The following is a 19160-nucleotide window of genomic DNA, read 5'->3' on the forward strand; positions in this document are numbered from 1 at the left end:
GGACAAGAATCATTGTTATTACTATCAGTTTTCTACAACCCAGAGAGTCGTCAAATAGCTCAAAGACAGAAAAAGGTGAAGACCCTTCTAGAAACAATAACCCCTGGAAGGCTTCAATCCAGAGTGAATTTAAGTAACGCCTTCAAGATTTCCCAGCCGCTAAGCAGAAGATCTGGAATTTAAACCCAAATCTATGTTTCCATAAGTTCCGGCTCTTTCCTCTGTGCCAAGTAGCTTTTGGACAGTGAGGGTGATTTTCCGGACAGTGAGGGTGATTTTCTGCAGAGGTGTGTGGTATTGACCATCACCCCATTTTGTTAAAATTCCTTGGTCTCAAGAATGGAGCCCCCCCTCCACGGAACAGAACCTGTAGCAACTTTCCGAGGTCTCCAAAACCTCAGTCAGTCGTTTGCCACCTTGAGGGCATCTCCTCCTCTGTACCAGTGTTCGCTCGGAAGTCTGGGGGGCTTGGAGCCTGGTCCGAGCCCTGGGAAAATGGTAGAAGAGTCTCAAGACTCCCACCACACCCTGCGCCTTGGGATGGCCGAAGAGACTGCTGCAGCCTGGCCTCCAGTCAGATCTTAGGCTTGGAAGTTACAGGACGCTGGTACAGCCGGATTATACCTTCATCATGTAGCCGCTTCCAGACTGTTCTCTCCAACTTGAAGTCATGGTTGATGTAAAAGATAGTTGGTTTCCATGACTTGTCATAGTAGTGGTCAGAGAAGCGCTCGTGGCCCTCGGTGATGAAGCCATAGGCGCTCACCTATGTGCAGGTTGGAGGGGAGATAAGGCCTGTAGTTGCTCTTTCCCAGGCTTCTCATGGGCTAGCTCTCTGTGTGTGTCGGGGTGGGGGGGGTCCCTTTATCCTGGTTCCATCCTTAGGGGTCTGGGTGCTGGCCCCCCGGATGCACACTTCACAAATGCGTGTATCCACACTCACGCCCACTCCCCCCCACCCCAGAGAGGTGTGCACCCAGCCCAGCCATCGTCCCACACTGAGCAGGCCAGGAATACCCCAGAGCTGTTTCTCCAGGTACTCCTACTCCTGAAGCAGAGCCTTACCTGGTCACAGAGCTGAAGGGCAGTGAGCAGCAGGAGGGCCCCAGTGGTGGGGCGGTATATTCTCCAGTGGGCAGTGTTCAGGGTCTTAGACCTCAAAAACCTGTGAAATACCCCAGCCCCCCAACTGTCAGGAACTGCAAGGATGGGAGGGACCTGGCCCCTTCCACAGCTTTCTGCCCTCACCTGTTCTTCATGTATCGGATCAAGTCTGGGTGCAGCAACAGGTATCTGTCCAACTGCAAGTCTTCCCGAAAAGCTTCCTGGGGCCTGTGCCTGTGGGCAGAAATGGGTCATCGGGGCTCAGTTCTCTTACCTCCTCGGATGTGGGCCAAGTCAGGGTCATGGGCATAACTGGTACCCCATCTCCAGGTGACAGCTAAGACTGTCCCGACCTGTCAACCCTTCACAGCTGCTCACTACACAGATCAGCCTGGGGCAAGGGGAGGGGGCAGTGGGTACCTGAACCAGAAAAGGTTCTTTTTCACCAGGGTCTGATTCAGGATCAGTGCTTCCAGCCACTCATAGTCCCGGGTGCCTTCCAGGAAGTGCAGGTAGCGGACGTCCTGAGGACCAAGGACAGCGAGTGGTCCAGGAGTACTGCCTTCAGGACCACGGGCTGAGGTGGCCCGGCTCTGACTCCAGACTGCCCACTTGCTCTTCTCAAGCCTGGTCTGGCTGTCCTCCCTGCCCTCAGCCCTCACATGAGCAGAGCCTGTACCAACCACAGACTCCAGACACAGGATGCTCGTCTCCTTTTCTCACCTGCGTGCTGCCTTATCCAGAGCCTGTGTGTGGCCAGGCCCCCTCCTCTTTGCTCACCTTCCCCAGAGGCGCATGCTGGAAGCCCCGATTGCCCAATATGAGGAGTGACTGGGTCAGGGAGAAGGCAGTAAAGCCGTAGAAAGATGTCCGAGTGCCCACGTCCTGTTCGTAGCCCTTAATGACAGCTCCGCTCAACCTATCAGAAAGACAAAACCCGAGTGCGGGAGGGAGACGCGGGGAGGTTGGTGGGGAAAGGAAGGAGAAGCGGGGGAGGCAGCAGTTCCATGCGGCAATTCTCTGGAATTTCTTCCAGATGCCTGTATCAGATCTCTCAGAAGGGCCCATCTCTGCAGGAGAGAGGCTGGAGGGGGGCGCTTGGGGAGGGACAGCTTACCGGAACACGTGGTCATGGCTGTCTATCTCTTGGCCCATGTGGGAGTTGTTCAGGATGCCCCCATTGCCCACCACGGCACAGCTGATGCACCGGGAGCTCCCGGGAGGAAGGCTGGCCAGGAGCAGCTGCTGCTGGAGCACTGGAGGGAAGCGTGTCACGACCTTCTGCACCACTAGAACATGGGGGGCTCTGTTCAGAGCCCTGGAAGGGCCCATCATTTCTCCCAGGGCTGGGGGTCCCCAGGGAAGAGGCAGACCAGAGACGAAAAGCCAGCTGCCTTCTGCCACGGCCTGGTGCACACCCAGGCAACCCCCGGGGCAGGGACTCACAGGAGTGGTTGAGCTCCATGAAGCCGAAGGGCGGTGCAAAATGTTCCAGGCGTTCCCACTCACTCTGGTTGAAGCGTCTGGAGTCCAGGAAGAGGGTGAGGTTGGGCAGAAAGAGATTCTGGAGCCAGAGCGACTTGGAGGCTTTGACCTTCAGGGAGTCAGGGCAGGTCTACGTGCAGGAGGATGGGTCAGGCAGGGAGAGGCCCAGGAAGGCCAGGGGCTGGGCTGAGGGGCAGGGGGCAGAAAGTTTGGAAGGCATTGCCTCTGCTACCTCTTCCATCCTCTTCCCAGGGTCTGCTGACCCTCTCTTGCCATTGTCCAGGCCCACTATGGTCCTGAGTGTTCCCAGAGAATGGGGGGTTCTTGGCCCTCAAGACAAATGCACCTTCTTAAATGTGAGAGGACTGAAAGAGCCTGTGAACGTGGACTGTGTTCCAGTGTGCTGTCGGGGTGCGTGGTTGCAATTATGTGTATAAACATACATATTGTGAATGCTTCCCTCCTGTGGATGTGGGCCCAGGCTGTTTCTCTTAGGGTTGCAAGAGAGCAAAGGTCATGGCATTATCTATGCAGGGGAGACAAGGCATTCCCAGGGCATCTTGTCTATTAGTCCCAGCCGCCTCCACGCCACTCTTCAACCTTCGCCCCCTCGCCTGCCAGAGGATGGGGGTTCAGGAGTCGAACCCCAGAGCAGGTCTACTCTCTCACCCTGATTGAGGACTCTCCAGGCCTTCTAGGGGCTCCAGGGCAGGCTCCTTCTCACTCACAACTCCCTGTGCTGCCCTGGGCCAGGATTCTGGGGCCTGCCTTCTCCTCCCCCTGTTTTGGCCATTATCAGAAGGAAGGATGGGATGAGAGCAGTGTGGGGCGATGAGTCTGGGGTGGGACAAGGCAAAGCTGAGAGGCGGGGTGGGCTGTCTGCCAGGAGGGGCTTCAGAGCCCGGGACATAAGGGCAGAGGTGGTAGAAAAACTCACCGTCTGTAGGCCCCCCACGTCCAAGCTATATGTTTCCTCAAAATCCCAGCAAGGCTCAGACTTGAAGTTGACGGCCTTCAGTCTTTGGCCTCTCTGTGTAGTGGGGCTCTGGAAAAGGGCAGAGGGCGGGGTGGCCCGGGTTCTCTCCTTGGGTGGGACAGGCGCTGTGGTTGCTCCTTTCATTCTCCTCGTTGACCCTGCTGCTGTGGTGGTCAGCACCTTGGCCTGACTTTCCGGAACGAGTATCTTTGCTGTGGTTGCTACTTTGCCCTGAGGCTTCACTGGTGCCCTCCTTGTGGCTGTTGCCTTCTCCATCTGGTCCCCCCTTCCTTTGGTTGTCCTCGTGTCCTGACTCTTCAGCCTCAGTGCCTCTGTCCTGTTAGAGGCCATCCCCTCATCTTGACTTCTCGGGGACAGCGTGTCCACCACGGTGTCCTTCCTCTCCTGACTCTTCAGTAACGCGGTCCTTGCTGTGCTGGGCACTCTGCCCCGCTCCTCCACTGCGGCCTTGCCGGCCTCTGCTCTCCCACTCTTGTCAGTGGTGTGGGCCGTGGCCTTGGGGTGCATGTCCAGCGTGCTCTTCTCTTGCACTGACTCCACACGGACAGCGGTTCTCCTTCCCATTGTGGGTGCCTGGGACGCGGACTTTTGTAGCAACTCTGGGGATCGTTCTTTAATGTTCTGTATATATTGATGCCTAGGGACAGAGATAATTTTGGTGAAGGCTGAAGATTGTAGGCACAGGTCAGAAGCATGACTAGTATTTATTCTTGTGCCTCAGGTAGACTTCAAACCAGTTTCCCTAAGAGATGAGAGGAAGGACTATTACCGTCCACTACCAAAAATTAAGCTGCACCCGTTGGCAATGGCTCTGGAAATTTACCTCTGACCAATAAAGAAACCTTGGTGGTAGCAGGGAGTTTGGGGTGCTGGAAGCGGGTGCCAAGAGCAGAGCTGAAATGCTCACCCAGTGCTGCACTCCCAGATCATGAGTTCTAGGAATGAGTTTGTGTGACCCTAGTCCTGTCACCTAGTATCTGTGTAATTCAGTTGACATTTTTTTTTTTAAATGAAGTGTGGGTAACAAAGGTAACCTTGTTCATGAGGAAATGGGAAAGAGGCATCCATGTTAGAGCTATAGCTGCCAACCTTGATTTTGAAAGATCTGCCTTAAAGATTTACTTCAAACGCTATCATGAGTCCAACTCCACTTTTAAAAACAAACTGTTGCTTGTTGGCATTGTTAGGAAAAGCATACACACTCAGCAAGTATTTGTGGAGAGCCCACCGTGTTTGCCACATCTCACGTTGGATGCTGGAGATCACAGATGAAAGGCGTGTTTCCCAGCCACAGGCAGGAGGAAGCTAGTGAAGAGACTGCCGTGTAATTGCGGTACAAAACACGTATCGCCCTGGGGGATGTGCGAGCTGGGTGGGAGCACAGAGGAAGGGGCTCTGTCCTGGCTCACCATGGGAGTGAGGAAGGCTTCCCGGAAGAGCTCCCTTTTAAAGAGGAGGAGGAGTGGGGAGGAGGAAGTTTCAGTCCCAGAAGCATGAAAACTCATGGTGTTGGAGCTGTCGAGTAGTTACGAAGCAGAGTGGGGGTGCGTGCTGTGGAGCAGGCGATGGTCCAAACGGGTAGGCAGGGCCAGATTATTACTTGCACTGCATGTCAGCCTAAGGAGTTTGGACTTTGTCATTTGTCTACCCGTCCAGGAGGAGCTATCGAAGAATTTCAAGTAGGAGATGGCAGGGAGGGTGTTGCCGAAAGAAGGGAGTGGGGGCGTATAAGCTGGTTTCCATCCTAGAACGCTTTTTCTAGCAGTGGTAGGAGACAGATTCAGGGTGACTTCTGGCACTCAAGGGTTTTGGCTCCAGGGATTGTATTTACTTTATTTTCTTTCTATTTTCTACTTTTATGTGACGTTTCAAAGGTATTGATTTATGCAAATTAGTATCAGGTGTGCTGAGAAAAGCCTGGATCCTCTGCTCTGCATGGTTCTCTAACTGGACTTTGTGTTGGGGTCTCGGTGCTATACAGGTTGTGGGGGAATCCCTGGGAGCTTTGGGAAAAAAGCCTTTTCCTCTTGTGACCTAGCCATTACCCAGATGGATTTCCAGGTCCTAGGTCTTTAGCTCTTCCCCTGCCCTCCCTGGCCTGGTCCTGCGCCATCCTGACTCATCTCGGTCACTCTCGTCCTTTGGCAGTTTCTACCAGTCTTCTTCTAAGCCGTGTATAACAGACTTACTGAGGCTACATGAAGAGAAAAAGAAAGAGCGTGAAATGTGCAGCCAGATAGACCTGGGCAAGAATGCTAGCTCCTTCATTTATTAGCTGGTGTGACAGGGAGAAATCTTCTTAACTTAGTTGACCCCTGGGTTTCTTGTCTGTAAAATGGGCTGCTGCCTTTTGCTGCTGAGAGAAGTCTGCTGTGAGCATTAACTGACAACGCCTGTTCAGCACCTGGCACAAAAGACGTACTCAACCAATGTAGGTTCCTCCCTTCTCACCCCCACTGACGTTCTTTGTTCTCAGCCCTTCTTGACTCATCATGTGCAAGCTGGAGATCTCCTTGGCCTGGTCTCCAGCTCCCTAGTTGCTGCTTTGACTTCTACCCACCACCCACCACCCAACTCAACAATTACTCATTTCTTCTTTTCTTTTTTTTTTTTTTTTGATGAGGAAGATTAGCCCTGAGCTAACATCCGTTGCCAATCCTCCTCTTTTTGCTGAGGAAGATTGGCCCTGGGCTAACATCTGTGCCCATCTTCCTCCACTTTATATGTGGGACACCTGTCACAGCATGGCTTGATGAGAGGTTCGTAGGTCCGTACCCAGGATTCAAACCCACGAACCCTGGGCTGCTGAAGCCGAGCGTGCAAACTTGACTACTATGTCACCGGGCCGGCCCCACTCATACCTTCTTTTATGCAGCAAATATTTATCAAGCACGTCCTATGAGCATTGTATCAGTCACTGGGGCCTCAGCGATGAGCTTAACCAGACACATCCCTCCCCCCATGGAGCCCAAGATATAAAGGGGACAACAAATCATTATGCAAATAAATGTCAAGTTGTAATTGGGAGATATGCTGGGAAATGAGTGAGCATGAAGAGACCAGGGAGAGGGCCTGACCCAAGCTCTATTTCCTGTGACGACGCTGATACTAAAACTCTAGATGTCATTGATTAGACGTTTTTTGGGGGGAGTTGTATTTGTTCAATGGCAGTGTTGTCTCTTTCATAAATTACAAACTCCAAGGAGGCAGAAATCGTTCTATGCTGCCCTTGCTACTAAGCCTATCACCACGCCACGTCACATCGGTGCTCTCCAGAGGCTTTCTGAGCCCAAAAGGAAATGGATTTAAACAAAAGTGGAATAGAATTTGAAATATGTACATATGGAAGAACATTGTTCAACAAATGTTTACTAAAGGTCTACTCTGTGCAATGTGCTGTGTAGGTCCCTGCAATACAAATTTGAATTAGGCTCAAACCTTGGACCTGTGGAATACACAGTTACTGTTATTGAAGGTGGAAGACAAAGGAGATCTTTCATTACTGGAGAAATACAGGGCTGACCCAAGGCGACACATGCCGTAGGCAGATTACCTCTGCTAAGCCTTCCTCCTTCACAACCTCCCTCCTGAGTTGTGGCCAACCCTCTTGGTTGGTACTGTATTTCCTGCCTTCCTCGGCCCCAAGGAAACACATTTGTTCAGGTGCTCCAGGAGGAGCACTCTCTGTTCTGACCTTGAAACTGAGCAAGGACCTAAATTCTCTGAAGGGTGTTAGGAAAGGGCTGGCAGTGGCGTCCTTGCTTCTTACCTCCCGGGGGTCCTTCCTCCTTGGAACACACACATTTTTAACTGGCCTTATGTGGCGAATGCCTCTGCCTTTATCATATGGCTCAAAGAAGCAACTTGAGTGAGAGATGTGTCAGACCAGAAAGGAGACAAAGGCCATGGGACAGGGTTGGACTGTGATATGGAACAGCCTGGAAAGGCTAATAGCCTTCAAGCTCTTATTCTTTTTTTGTTTTTTGTTTTTGACTAAGAAAAAAAAAGGGAAATTTATTATAAGGATAGAAAGAGTCTTGAGGACCCCAAGAGCAAGACGTGGTTGAACTTCTGGAAGGACCTAGAACCGGGAGTCTCCCTCTGAGGCTTTGTCTCTGTTCCCTCCTCTGCTCCCTGAGTCTGCTTTCTTCTGCTTTTCCTTTCCCTCTCTGCTCTTCAGCCCAGATGGGGAGAGAGGGTGGCTACCCCATAACACCTATTCTGGGGCCTGTTGACTCTCTTGGCTCCCAATTTTTAATTTTCAAGGGAGAGATCCTGGCCCACTTCGGTCCCTTCTCCCTCCTTGGCCAGGGGTCTGAGTCACATGGTCTGTGACATCCTGGGGTCCACCCTGTGCAGGGGAGGAGGACAGTTTCAAGAGAAAGGGGGTTATTGGCTCATGAGCTGGGCAGACACCCCCAAAGTATTCATTCTGAAAGGACACCACTCGGTGCAGAGTGGAAAACCTGTTAGTCCAGAACATATTCTTGATTGATTTGTGCTACCTTTGTTAGTAGGAAGATTCCAGTGCTGGGAGCCCGGGGATAAGACTCATTCTCTTCCCCTTTAATCTCACAATTGAGCTTAAGCTGCAAGCTTGCGTGTGCCACTGGGCAGAACAAAAGCCTAGGTGTTAACTCCATTTGGCAAACAGCTCTTATTACTCAGCTCTGACTCTTGGTGGATTCCTCTCCACCTCCACTTCCCACCCCAAACCTTAAGAGACCTAGAGAAGTTTTCTTTCCAAACTGCAAGCTCCTTAACGTGGCTGTGACTGGGGAGATGATGAGGCAGGGGTGGTCTCTACATAACACACCTCAAACATGCAGCATGGACAGCTGGCCATCTGCCTAGTGGTCACGTTGGCCCTGAAGAGACACAGCACAAGGCTCTCCTCCCTGCGGTCCTATCTAGAGGCAAGAGTCAAGCAAGGACGCCCTGCGGGACTGTTCTGCCTGCAAATGCTACAAGTTATTGATGACTCGGTTCAGTTTTACAGGAAGTTGCAGCAATGACCCAGGTCGTGACAAAATTGTGTCATTACGTTTCACTTCAATTCCCTATAATTAAATACACCTATGATTGCTAGGGATGCGGGTGTTTATGTAAGCATTTCCTTATGCCCAGGCATGCTATTTACTGAAAATCGTGCTATTTACTCAAATCGTGTCCACATGCTGGGTGCCCTGCATTCATCTTGTCTAGACCCTGTGTAATGCCAAGCTTACACACTGTGGGCCGGGCTGGAGTGGGAGGGGAACCTTTTTTCTATTAAAGGCCTCTAGTTCAGAGGGACAGGCAAATCAATCATGGATCACACCCAAGCAAAAAGCAATTTAATATCATAATTCTGATCTATTTTGGAGGTAAAAATATATCAAATGTTGCACTTTAAAAAATAAATTTATCGGGCCGGCTCCGTGGCTTAGCGGTTAAGTGCACGTGCTCTGATGCTGACGGCCCGGGTTCGGATCCCGGGCGCGCCCCGAGGCACCACTTCTCCGTCCAGCCCGGGGCCAGGTCCCGCGGACGGCAACTAGAAGGATGTGAACCTACAACACACAACTATCTACTGGGGCTTTGGGGGGAAAAAATGAATAAATAAAATCTTAAAAAAATATATATATAAATAAATTTATCATTAGCAGGGATCACATAGCCCTACTCAATAAATGAAACAAATAACAAAAGAATAATTATCTGGCATCCTCCTCCCTCTAAGTTCTTAAGTACACATCACCAAGGGAACCTGGAAACAAAGAAATGACAAAAAGTTCAAAGTTCATTGATGCCTGAAGCCATGAAACAACTGTTCACAAGAAAGCAGTATTTTCCCAAGAATACAGCACTAGAGATAATACAGGGAACGGGCAAGTGGGCAAGCATGTTGAAGAGGTCGTCCAAACTGCACTTTGGCAATAACACCCAAATCACATGTTACTAATAAAACCAGTAGGAGCAGGAGATTATGTTCTCAAGGATAAGAAAAGAGCTCAAAAGACCCCTTTGATCCCCTAAATAATTCTGGGCTCTGCCATTCTATGGTACAGACGCTGCAAGAGGCTCCAGGCCAGGCGTGCCTGACCCGTGGGGAGTGGCTGGTCACACATATGTGCCTCCACTCTCTTCCTCCGGTCCTGGACCCTCTCCCGACAATCCCCACCATCAGCTTTGCTGCTCACTTGCTCGCTGCGTCTCGGCCCCTGCGTTAGAGCACGCTTCCTCTTCCATGTTACACTTCTGGTGCCCCAGCTTTCGTTCCGCTTCTCCCTGAAAGGGGAGCAAACCCTTGGCTCCCCAGCAGCGCCCTTCCTCACTCCCTGCCGAGCACCCTCCACGCTGGGCCGCTCTCGCCTCCAGCACCCCATCTCGTCAGCCTGGCCTGGAGCTTCCAAAACTCCCTTGCTGTCCACACAGTTCTTCAGGGTCTCCGGGCATATTTGAAATGGAAACCAGCCATTCAGCTTTTCTTTTCAAACTTTGAAGTTTATCTTCCCTGGGAAATCCTGAAAGTTTTCGCAATCTACCTTGACACTTTAGATGCGTCTACGAGTTGCTTTGATGACTAAAAGCTGTACTCTGCCTTAATTTGCCTTCATTCTCTTTGTATGCTGGAAAAAAACAGGCAGAAATCTGTATTCTGTTGTTTTTCTGAGTGTTCTTTTTTTGAAATCAAAGCCAATTCTTTTGTTTGTTTTGTTTTCATCCAATTAAATCCTATTGGGTACAATACACATATGGTTGTGGTTCACTGGCTGGATCCAATTTCCAAAGCTTCTCTTGAACAGAGGAGTTCTGAGCATTCTCTGTGATGTCATTCACGTAACTGGACTCACTGTGGGCCAGAATGATGGGAAGCTGGTGTGCAAGTTGGGCATTCTCTTCCCTAGGACGCACTCATACATTCACAAACAAACAGCTCTCCCCAGACCCACAGGCTTGTTATAAAGTGAGTCATAGAGTTACAGAGTGAAGGAGTTGAGGGAAGACCTTGAAAGGGGTGATGGTGGGTGGGACCAAGATAAGCAGGTAAGAAAACGTTTTAAACAAAATAATGACAGGTGTAGGTCAGGAGTCACAGATACAAGACGAGACCTGTGTGGCCCAGTGGCTAGGAACTCTCACTCGCAAACCAAGGTTGTTTAAACCAAAGCCAGTTTTTATCACCTACATCTGGTACCTAGAAAGTCCCTTGGGGGGATGATCAGACCTGAGAGTAAAATTGTTTCAGGGGTTATCCCAAGTTCAAGTGATATTTTTTTATCTTGGCATTTTTGAGATAATGACCTTGGGGAAAAAATAATATTCCTCTCCTTCCCTGCCTCCCTCCCCAAAGTCTTCTACTGGGAAAGGAGCGAAAGCAGAAGAATAAAGGAGAAGAGTGTGTAACCACCCCTGTTCTCCACCGGGGCCAGAAGAGCTCCCTGAGGACCTCTGTGCGGAAGCCCACAGCCTTGGCGGCATTCAGTAACTTCAGGATCAGATTTTCATCATTTCTGCTTCCTGATGACACAGGGAGCAAGTTGAGCCAGTCTCCTGCAAGGTGACGCAGAGGGCAGCTATCTAGTGTGTTGTAGTTGTCACCTGCCCATGACTTAACTTCTTGAACTCCACTGGCTATCTTCCAGGGTTGAACTTGAGTCTGAGAGAAAACTGACTTCTTGGCACTTGACAAATGGGCAACGGAGCATACTGGGGTGGAGAGTAGCCTGACTGGGTTCCAGCCCAGCCCGGCCACTACTAGCCAGCCGTGTGATCTTAGGCAAGTCACACAACCCTTTGAGCCTCAGTTTTCTCATCCATTAAATGAGAATCTTAATACCCATCTCACAAAATGGTTGTGAGCATTTTACAAGTCAGGCATGAAAAGGCACTCTGAAAAATACTATATATTATACAAAGGTAGCTGGTTGAACTGGGTCGGAGGCTAATGCTGGGAGTCACGCAGCAACAGTTAGAATCCTCATCAGCTCCCCTTTCAGTTCACGTGTCCAGAGATGAAAATCTAAACAGGTGACAGGCTTCAAGGCCATGGTTAAATCATATTTCATTTACAGCACTTAACCACTTAATTTAGATATCAAGAAATATCAGGTAGGCATGTAACTTAGAAATATGGCAGTAAGTACCAAAAGGAACAGCAGAGAGTGTTGAAGTAGTTGCCTTGGGAATCAGGATCCTGGGGTAGGGAGAAGACATGGGACTGCTCTATTTTGATGTAAGCCTCATAATACTATTTGATTTAAAAATCTTCACATTACCTTAATAAAAATAAAAAATTAGAGGCCTGCCCGGTAGTATAGTGGTTAAGTTTGTGTGATCCACTTCAGCAGCCCTCGGTTCACAGGTTCGGATCCTGGGTGTGGACCTACACAGCGTTTATCAAGCCACGCTGTGGTGGTGTCCCACATATAAAGTAGAGGAAGAAGGGCCTGGATGTTAGCCCAAGGCCAATCTTCCTCAGCAAAAAGAGGAGGATTGGCAACGGATGTTAGCTCAGGGCTAATCTTCCTCACGAAAAAAAAATTAAAGGGAAAAACTCTGACAACTAAATGAGACATCTTATTGAAAATTCTACGAGAATTTGAAAGCACGATGCAACATTTATTCCACAAGTATTTATTGAGTGGTGATTATAAGCCAGGCATATCTGTTAGGGATTAAATATGACCAGGCTATGGTCACTGATCTTAAGAAGCTCACAATCTAAGAGGGGAGCAGACATGAATATAAATGGCCGCAACGAAGTGTTAGAGATACAACGATGTCAGCCATATGGGTGGGAGACAGTGGGAAACAACCCAGGGAGACTGTTCTGCTTTAAGGGGCACTTCAATGCGGAGGTGATACCTAAACTAGGTCTTTCTCCCCTGAGTCTTTCTTCAGAAATGAACTCTTCTGAATTATTTTTTCTTTTATAAAAGCAATATGTGCTCATTACTGAAAAAGCAGAACATGAATTTAAGCATAAAAGGATATCCACCTGTAACCACACCCCCTCAAAGAACCTACAGTTGGCACCTTAGGGCATGAACATCCAGATCCCTGTTCTATGCCTGTTATACTTACAAATGTAGTTGTATAATATTTTGGAATGTTATTTACTTGTTTTCCTCCCTGTATTTTCTCCCTTCCCTGTTGGTGCCTGCCTCCCACCCACCACCAACAGTCAAGAGTCAGCTCCCTGTTCATTGCCTCCATGGATACATGTGGCAAATGAGGGCTGGAAAGTACAGAAGACCCTGCAAGACCTCTGGCTTCCCCTCCCCACACGTACCTAGGCCCTAAATAGGGGAGAGTTTTGGTGAAATAGAGAAAATATCTTGGAGAAGGACTTTTCTATTTCCTACCACCTTCGTCCCCTCCCTAGAAGATTTATAGGGGAGGAGTGTGAGGAGGAGGGAGAGAAGAGAGCAATCTGTGGGTCCCAAGGTCAGAGACTCTACTTCCTGGTAGTGTTCCAAGGGTCTAACAAGATGCCTGAAAGGGAATGGCTGCCTACTGAACCTAGAATGGTAGGACCATGAACAGTGTCACAGAAAATTCCCACACCTGAGCCAGGTGGATGTGACAGAGCCAAGAGGCAGGGACGATGGATGTCTCACAGCAACTGGTGGCCCTGAATCAGCTGTCCCCTCCCATGCCTGAGCACAGCATCAGCTATCCTGGAGTCCTTGATGCCATCCTGGGATGGAGCTGAGGAGTGAGAACGGCTGAGATTAAGTTTTCCTGCAGCTTGGTGAATGGGGGTCTAGAATCAGAAATCAGGAGGTTACAGAAATAAAGTTATAGTTCTTACACCAAAAAAATAAATAAATAAATAAATAAAAACAGAATCCATAGGTCTGATTTTACAGCTCGCTCTTAATTATCATCTCTAAAGCCAAAACAAGGCATGGAATCTTCCAAAACACATTTATTCCAGACTAGGAAAGCCAAACAGGCAAAGATGTGGTCTTAGATTATATCTACACATCAGGGAGTAAACTGGGGACTGGGACCAAAATTTTTGCCAGTTTGGTGCATTTGGGTTTGTCTTAAGATGATATGAGAGGTAGTCCCATAACCTTGGTTTGAAATCCTAGAATTGACTTTAAATCCTTCCTCTCCACTCCTCCCACCATCCTATTTGTTGCCAAATCCAGCTGATCCAACTTACTCTCAATCCATTTTCCTAGTCACACTGCCACTATAACCTCCTTGCCCAGGGCTTCACTGACTCATTGACTAAACCATTGAAATGGCCTCTAACCTCCCCCCTGAAACCACCTTCCCCCCACCATCTACCATACAATCTATGAACAGAGTTACCTGCATAAAGCACAAATTTAATCATGTTACTCCCTTACTCTAAAAATTTTAATAGCTATAGAATAAAGTTTAAACTTTTGGTATGTTATTTAAGGCCACACATTCATTCATTCATCGACAAGCATTTACATGGTGTTACACCTCCACTGTTCAGGACCTGTTGAAATTACTGGGAAAATGGAGACAAATAAGACAGTTCCTACCCACAAGAAATTCACAGTCTCGCAGAAAAAACATCCTTTGGGTTTATGACATTGTGTCACGACTGATGTGATAAGGGAGGCAGAGGGTGCCAGCCTGGTCTCTTGGCTGGGAGCATGAACTCTGCAGCTAGCCTGCCTGGGTTTGAACTTGAGTGACCAGGGTGACTTTGGACAAGTCACCTAACCTCTTTTATCTGTAAAAGGGGGGTGATGATGAAAGGCTTGATAAGCTTGATAAGCGATTAGTGACCCGGCACTCTGTGTGCACCACGTCAGCGTTCGTTAAATTATCAATCATCTCCCATTCCTGAACACATCCTGCCTTGTCCAGTTTCCGCACCACTGCTTACGCTGTTTCCTTAGTTTGCAATGTTCCTGCTTGCTGAAATGTCACACAGCCTTCAGGCATTATGCAAAGGCTACCATCTCCACCTTGTTCTCCTTACCCCGTCCTCTGTTGGAATGAATCTTTTCACTTTGCTCCCATAGCACTTGTCACATTTGACTCTGTTGCGGTTATCACTACTGATAACATCATGCTCATTCTTATGCTCTGTGTCTGCCTCCCTTCTCCACTCGGCTATCAGTGTCTTGAGAGTCAACACGTACGACGCAGTGGAGAAGCATGGATTTGGAGACCAAATGCCCTAAATTCAAATATCTGTTTTGCTGCTTCCTGGCTGGGTGGAATTCTGCTTAAACTTTTTGAGCCTCATATTCTTCATTTTGGTAAAAGAGTCAAAATGCTAATCTCAGACAACAAGTGTGAAGATCAGAAATAATACAGGGAAAGCTCCTGGAGCATAGGTTATTACTTGGGACTCTTCTCCAACTCTGAAATGATAATGACGTGTCAAAAAAGTGCAAACACAACCGTGATGATGACCTTCAGGAAGCTACAAGTGGGGCCGACGGTTTACAGCTCCCTTTCGTTTCTGATTTTCCTCTCACTGGCTGCCCAGGCAGCACCCTGGGCGAAGGTGGGCCATCACCAGTCCCTAAATCGCAAAATCCCGTCACTTTTGCCTCTCTCTCTCTTCCACGCCTCTGCTTCAAGATAGCTCTTGATTTTTCCACTTCCTCCTGTTCCACTGGCACTATCTTAGGCCAGATCCTCTTCACCTTATGTTTCAATGGCTAAAGTTGCCTCCCATGGCATTGTCAGCCTTGGTCCCTCCCCTGGAGTCAGGATAATCTGCTGTGAAGTCTGTCCGTCGCTCATGCGTGGTCACCACTGCCGGTCAGGCCAAAGTGGCAACTCACTCCTTCCAACCTATCCTGTTCACTTCTGACCCACTAATTGTCTTAAAATACCACTTTCGTGAGGCCACCACCCTTCCTAAAAGCCTTTTGCTGCCACCGCGGCCCCACCTTCTTACATGTCCTTCCTCTGCTCCCCAGAGTAAGCCCTTCATGTCCGTGGGGCGGGTTCCCCTGTGGCTCAGCAAAGAGGACGCTTACTCGGGCCGGCCTCCCTGTTGATTCCATCCTCACCACCCGCCTTTCCCTAAACACTCCTCCGAGCCCGGTCTGTCTCCCAGACGCCATCTTCTCTTTGAAGCTTTCAACGGACACAAAATCCTTTCCTCCAGGAACCTCTACTCTCATGGCACGCACTTCCTCTGTTTTTTGTTTTGGGACATAATTATGTAAACTGTTTATTGAAAAGTGTGTGGCCCTTTTCCTATCCCTTAGTCTTGGGCAGATTCAATAACTTTACAGTCACTTTTAATGATGAAAACTCAGTCTAAAAAAAAATTATAGGAAAGATTAAAAAAAACACCCTAAAAAATATAGTCTAATCCAGTTGAAAGCTCAAGGTGTCCTATTTGGTTCAAAGCTCTTTTCCTATGCCCATCCGCCACCCCTCAGCCAGGCCAGAGCTCAGACTCTCCAGGAGGCTGGGGAAGCTGGAGAGAAGGGGCAGCAAGAATCATGGTCAGGCACTGAGAATGTCATCCCTTCCTTTTCAAGACCTAGCTCTCCTGGTATCATTACTTAAGCGGCCACCTGTCTGGGGGAGGGGCGCCGTGTCCTTGCTGGCACTGAAGTTCAGTGAGTTTCTGTCTGATGCTGGGGCCCCACCCACACGGTGGTCTCTGCAGGGTCAGTAAATGTGGTTTCCCTGGGGTAGTGTTCCCTTTGCACTGAGGACCCCCTCAAGAAGGTCCTCCCTAGGACCATGTCTCTCACTGCCCCGATAGCATTCAGTGTCCCCAGACACTTTTCTGGAGTCAGTGTCCCATTACTTGGCCCCAGCAGGTAACTGGGCAGTTCTGGGGCTCTGATCCTTCCACAGCACCCCAGGAAATACTGAGCTTCCCTCCACAGGCTCCTAGGCTGTGAAGACCCCCAGATGGGGCAGGGTGGTTCCAGTCTTCTTCCCAGATACATTACACCATGCCTTCAGAAATCTCTAGACCAGAAACAGGCATCAGTCTACCTACATCTTGCCTTAAATCCAGGGCATATGGCATGGACTGGGGAAGGAGACCAGGCTCCCCAGTCATGATGAGCGATTCTCCCCCAGCACCCCACTCTCACCCCCGAGTGTCTCGCCAGCAGTATTTTAATCCTCTGAGCTTCTCTCTCTCCCTCATCTTCTTATTTAAGCTAGATTGAGTTGGATTTTTGTCACTTGCAATCAAAAGAGTTCCAACACATACAAACTCATATTCATATCATAAACAAAAATAAATTTCAGATAGATTAACTATTTATCTTAAAGAACAAAAGTATGAAAATATTAGTAGACAATATAGAAGGCAATTTACATAATTTTTGGGTGGGACAGACTTTCCCAAAGATTGCACAAAGTCTAGTGGCCATAAAGGAAAATATAGACAAATTTTATCTACATAAAAATTACTTGTGTATGATATAAAATACCATGAGCAATGCAATAAAAACAAAAAAGACATCAGGCTGCAGAAAACATCTGAAGTATTGTAACATATATGGTAGAAAAGGGTTAATATCCTTAATATACAAAAGCTCCTACAAATAAGAAAAAGCTAAATAATTTAATTTTAAAAAAGAGCAAGAGATATGAACAGGTCATCATAGAAAAATGCAAATGATTAATAAACCAAAGAGGAGCCTCAGATTCACCAGTGGCCTAAGAAATGCAAATTAAAAAGAGAAACACATTTCTACCTGTCAGATGATTAAACTTTAAAAACATTAATGATATCTGGTGTGGCCACAGGGAGCAGAGAGTGAACTCTCATACCTGTTGGCATAGCCTTTTCAGAGGATGATTTAATGGTATCCATTGACATTTAATGTGAACATATCCATTGTCTTGGTAATTCCACTTCTAGAAATCTACCTACAGAAATATTTACATAAGTGCACAAGGTATGTGAACAAGGAGTGGCAAGCCAAACGTCAATTGATAGGGACGGGTTGAACAAAGTATATCCATTTTATAGAATGCTATGCAACCGTGAAAAAGAAGGGAGTAGATCTGTATGCGCCCACATTGGATGATGTCCATGACTTAGTGTTGATTTAAAAAGTCAACCTGTGGGACAAGGTGTACAGTGTGATTTTGTCTGTCTATCTATCCATCCATCCATCCATCTATCTATTTACCTATCTGTTTATCCATCTGTTGTAAGGGCTTGTATAGTGTAAGAGCACAGACTATGGAACCAAAATGCCTAGGTTTGAATCCTGGCCCCGACTTACTAGCAGGGTGAACGTGGGTGATTCACATAAGCTCTCCATGTCTCAGTACACTCATCTTCCTAAGCATTGGTAAGGTAATATACATCAAGTGTTTAGAATAGTTCCTGGCATATAGTGAGTGCTATAGAAGTGTTAGCCACAATAATATAATAATTATATGTACCCCAGAGTGTTGAGTGATCACCCTTGGAGAGTGGGTAGAGATGGGGGAGTATAATGGAGAGACCCTCACCTCTTGCTTCACTGTTTGGTATTTTTAAAAATTTTATGAGAGTATGTATTACTTTCACATTTTAAGAATAGTGAAACAAATCATTCAAAATAAATTAAGTCTGGAAAGACAGGGGTCTGTCACTGCTGGATGTGTTTATTTTATAAGAAAAATGGTCTAGAAGGACCTTCTGCAGGATTTACTTGGGGCCCAGGATTTAAGCTGCCTCCCTAGGTGAGAGGCCTCCTGTTTTACTGACAAACTTCTCAGGGAGAGTATGACTTTGAAATGAATGGAACACACACGGCAATACTTTTGCTTCAGGACAGAGAATGACATGTAAGAACTAACCCCAAAGCTGCTCTTATTACTTACAGTTGCAGAAGGGAAAATAGTCTTGTTTTCTTTCTATGCCTTCTGGAGACCCAATCCAATGGTTCTCAAACTCCTGCCTCCATTTCCTCTGCAGACAAGCTCCATGGCCCCTGGGGCACCTTGGTTTCCCCACCGCCATCACCTCCGTGCGGACACAGCAGTGTCTCAGAGTTCCCGTCCTCCTTGGGCTACAGTTTTTCAATTTCCTCTAAGAAACTATGAGGAATTCGGAAAGGGTTAGACTCTTACCTGGCAGGCTTTGTACTGGGTTCCTTAACAAAGGAGGGCAGGGTGAAGAGGAAGAAGATCAACACAGCCAAAAGCAGGAGCCACTGGACAGCCTGGCCCAGACGACAGAGTCTCCGCAGGCAGCCTGTCATGGTGGTGGGCCAGGCCCTGCAGGAAATTTCCTCATATCCTGGGGCTTTGATGCAGGCAGCAAATAGTTTCACTGCGCGGGTCTCCCGGCCAGGGAGTGCACACCCTTTGTCTTAAGAACGAGCCACTCTGGTGAATGCTGAGTCTATCAGTGTCTGCCAGAGAAAGGAGGAGCCACCTGCACTGCTTTATGAAGGCTTACAGGCTGGCGTGGCTGGAAGGGAGAGAAACTCCTTTTGTTCAAACAAGTTCACCTTCCTTTGTCTCTGAAGCCAATTTCTGAATGCGGAACTTTATGAGAAACATGCACACATTATACAGAACCTCACCTTCATCAGGTTCCAACCCTTGAGGACCCTGGACAAGTGTGTGGGCTGGAAGATCCTTGCACAGCCTCCATGCT

The 19160-nt window shown here is 48.2% G+C and overlaps 1 protein-coding gene across 1 annotated transcript; it reads right to left on the bottom strand.

Annotated features, from left to right (window-relative positions):
- Positions 1 to 535: 535 nt before the first annotated feature.
- On the bottom strand, positions 536 to 18759 carry ST6GALNAC1 (ST6 N-acetylgalactosaminide alpha-2,6-sialyltransferase 1). Its single transcript, XM_087440229.1, is given in 9 exon segments — positions 536 to 766; positions 1066 to 1165; positions 1249 to 1338; positions 1525 to 1670; positions 1672 to 2023; positions 2222 to 2393; positions 2551 to 2719; positions 3527 to 4223; positions 18623 to 18759. Coding segments are annotated over 9 exon segments (2055 nt in total). The 3' UTR covers positions 536 to 574.
- Between the last annotated feature and the right edge of the window lie 401 nt (positions 18760 to 19160).

Source organism: Ceratotherium simum, chromosome 16 (assembly GCF_057802395.1).
Source record: "Ceratotherium simum simum isolate JZ-2026a chromosome 16, ASM5780239v1, whole genome shotgun sequence".
Lineage (NCBI taxonomy): Eukaryota > Metazoa > Chordata > Mammalia > Perissodactyla > Rhinocerotidae > Ceratotherium > Ceratotherium simum.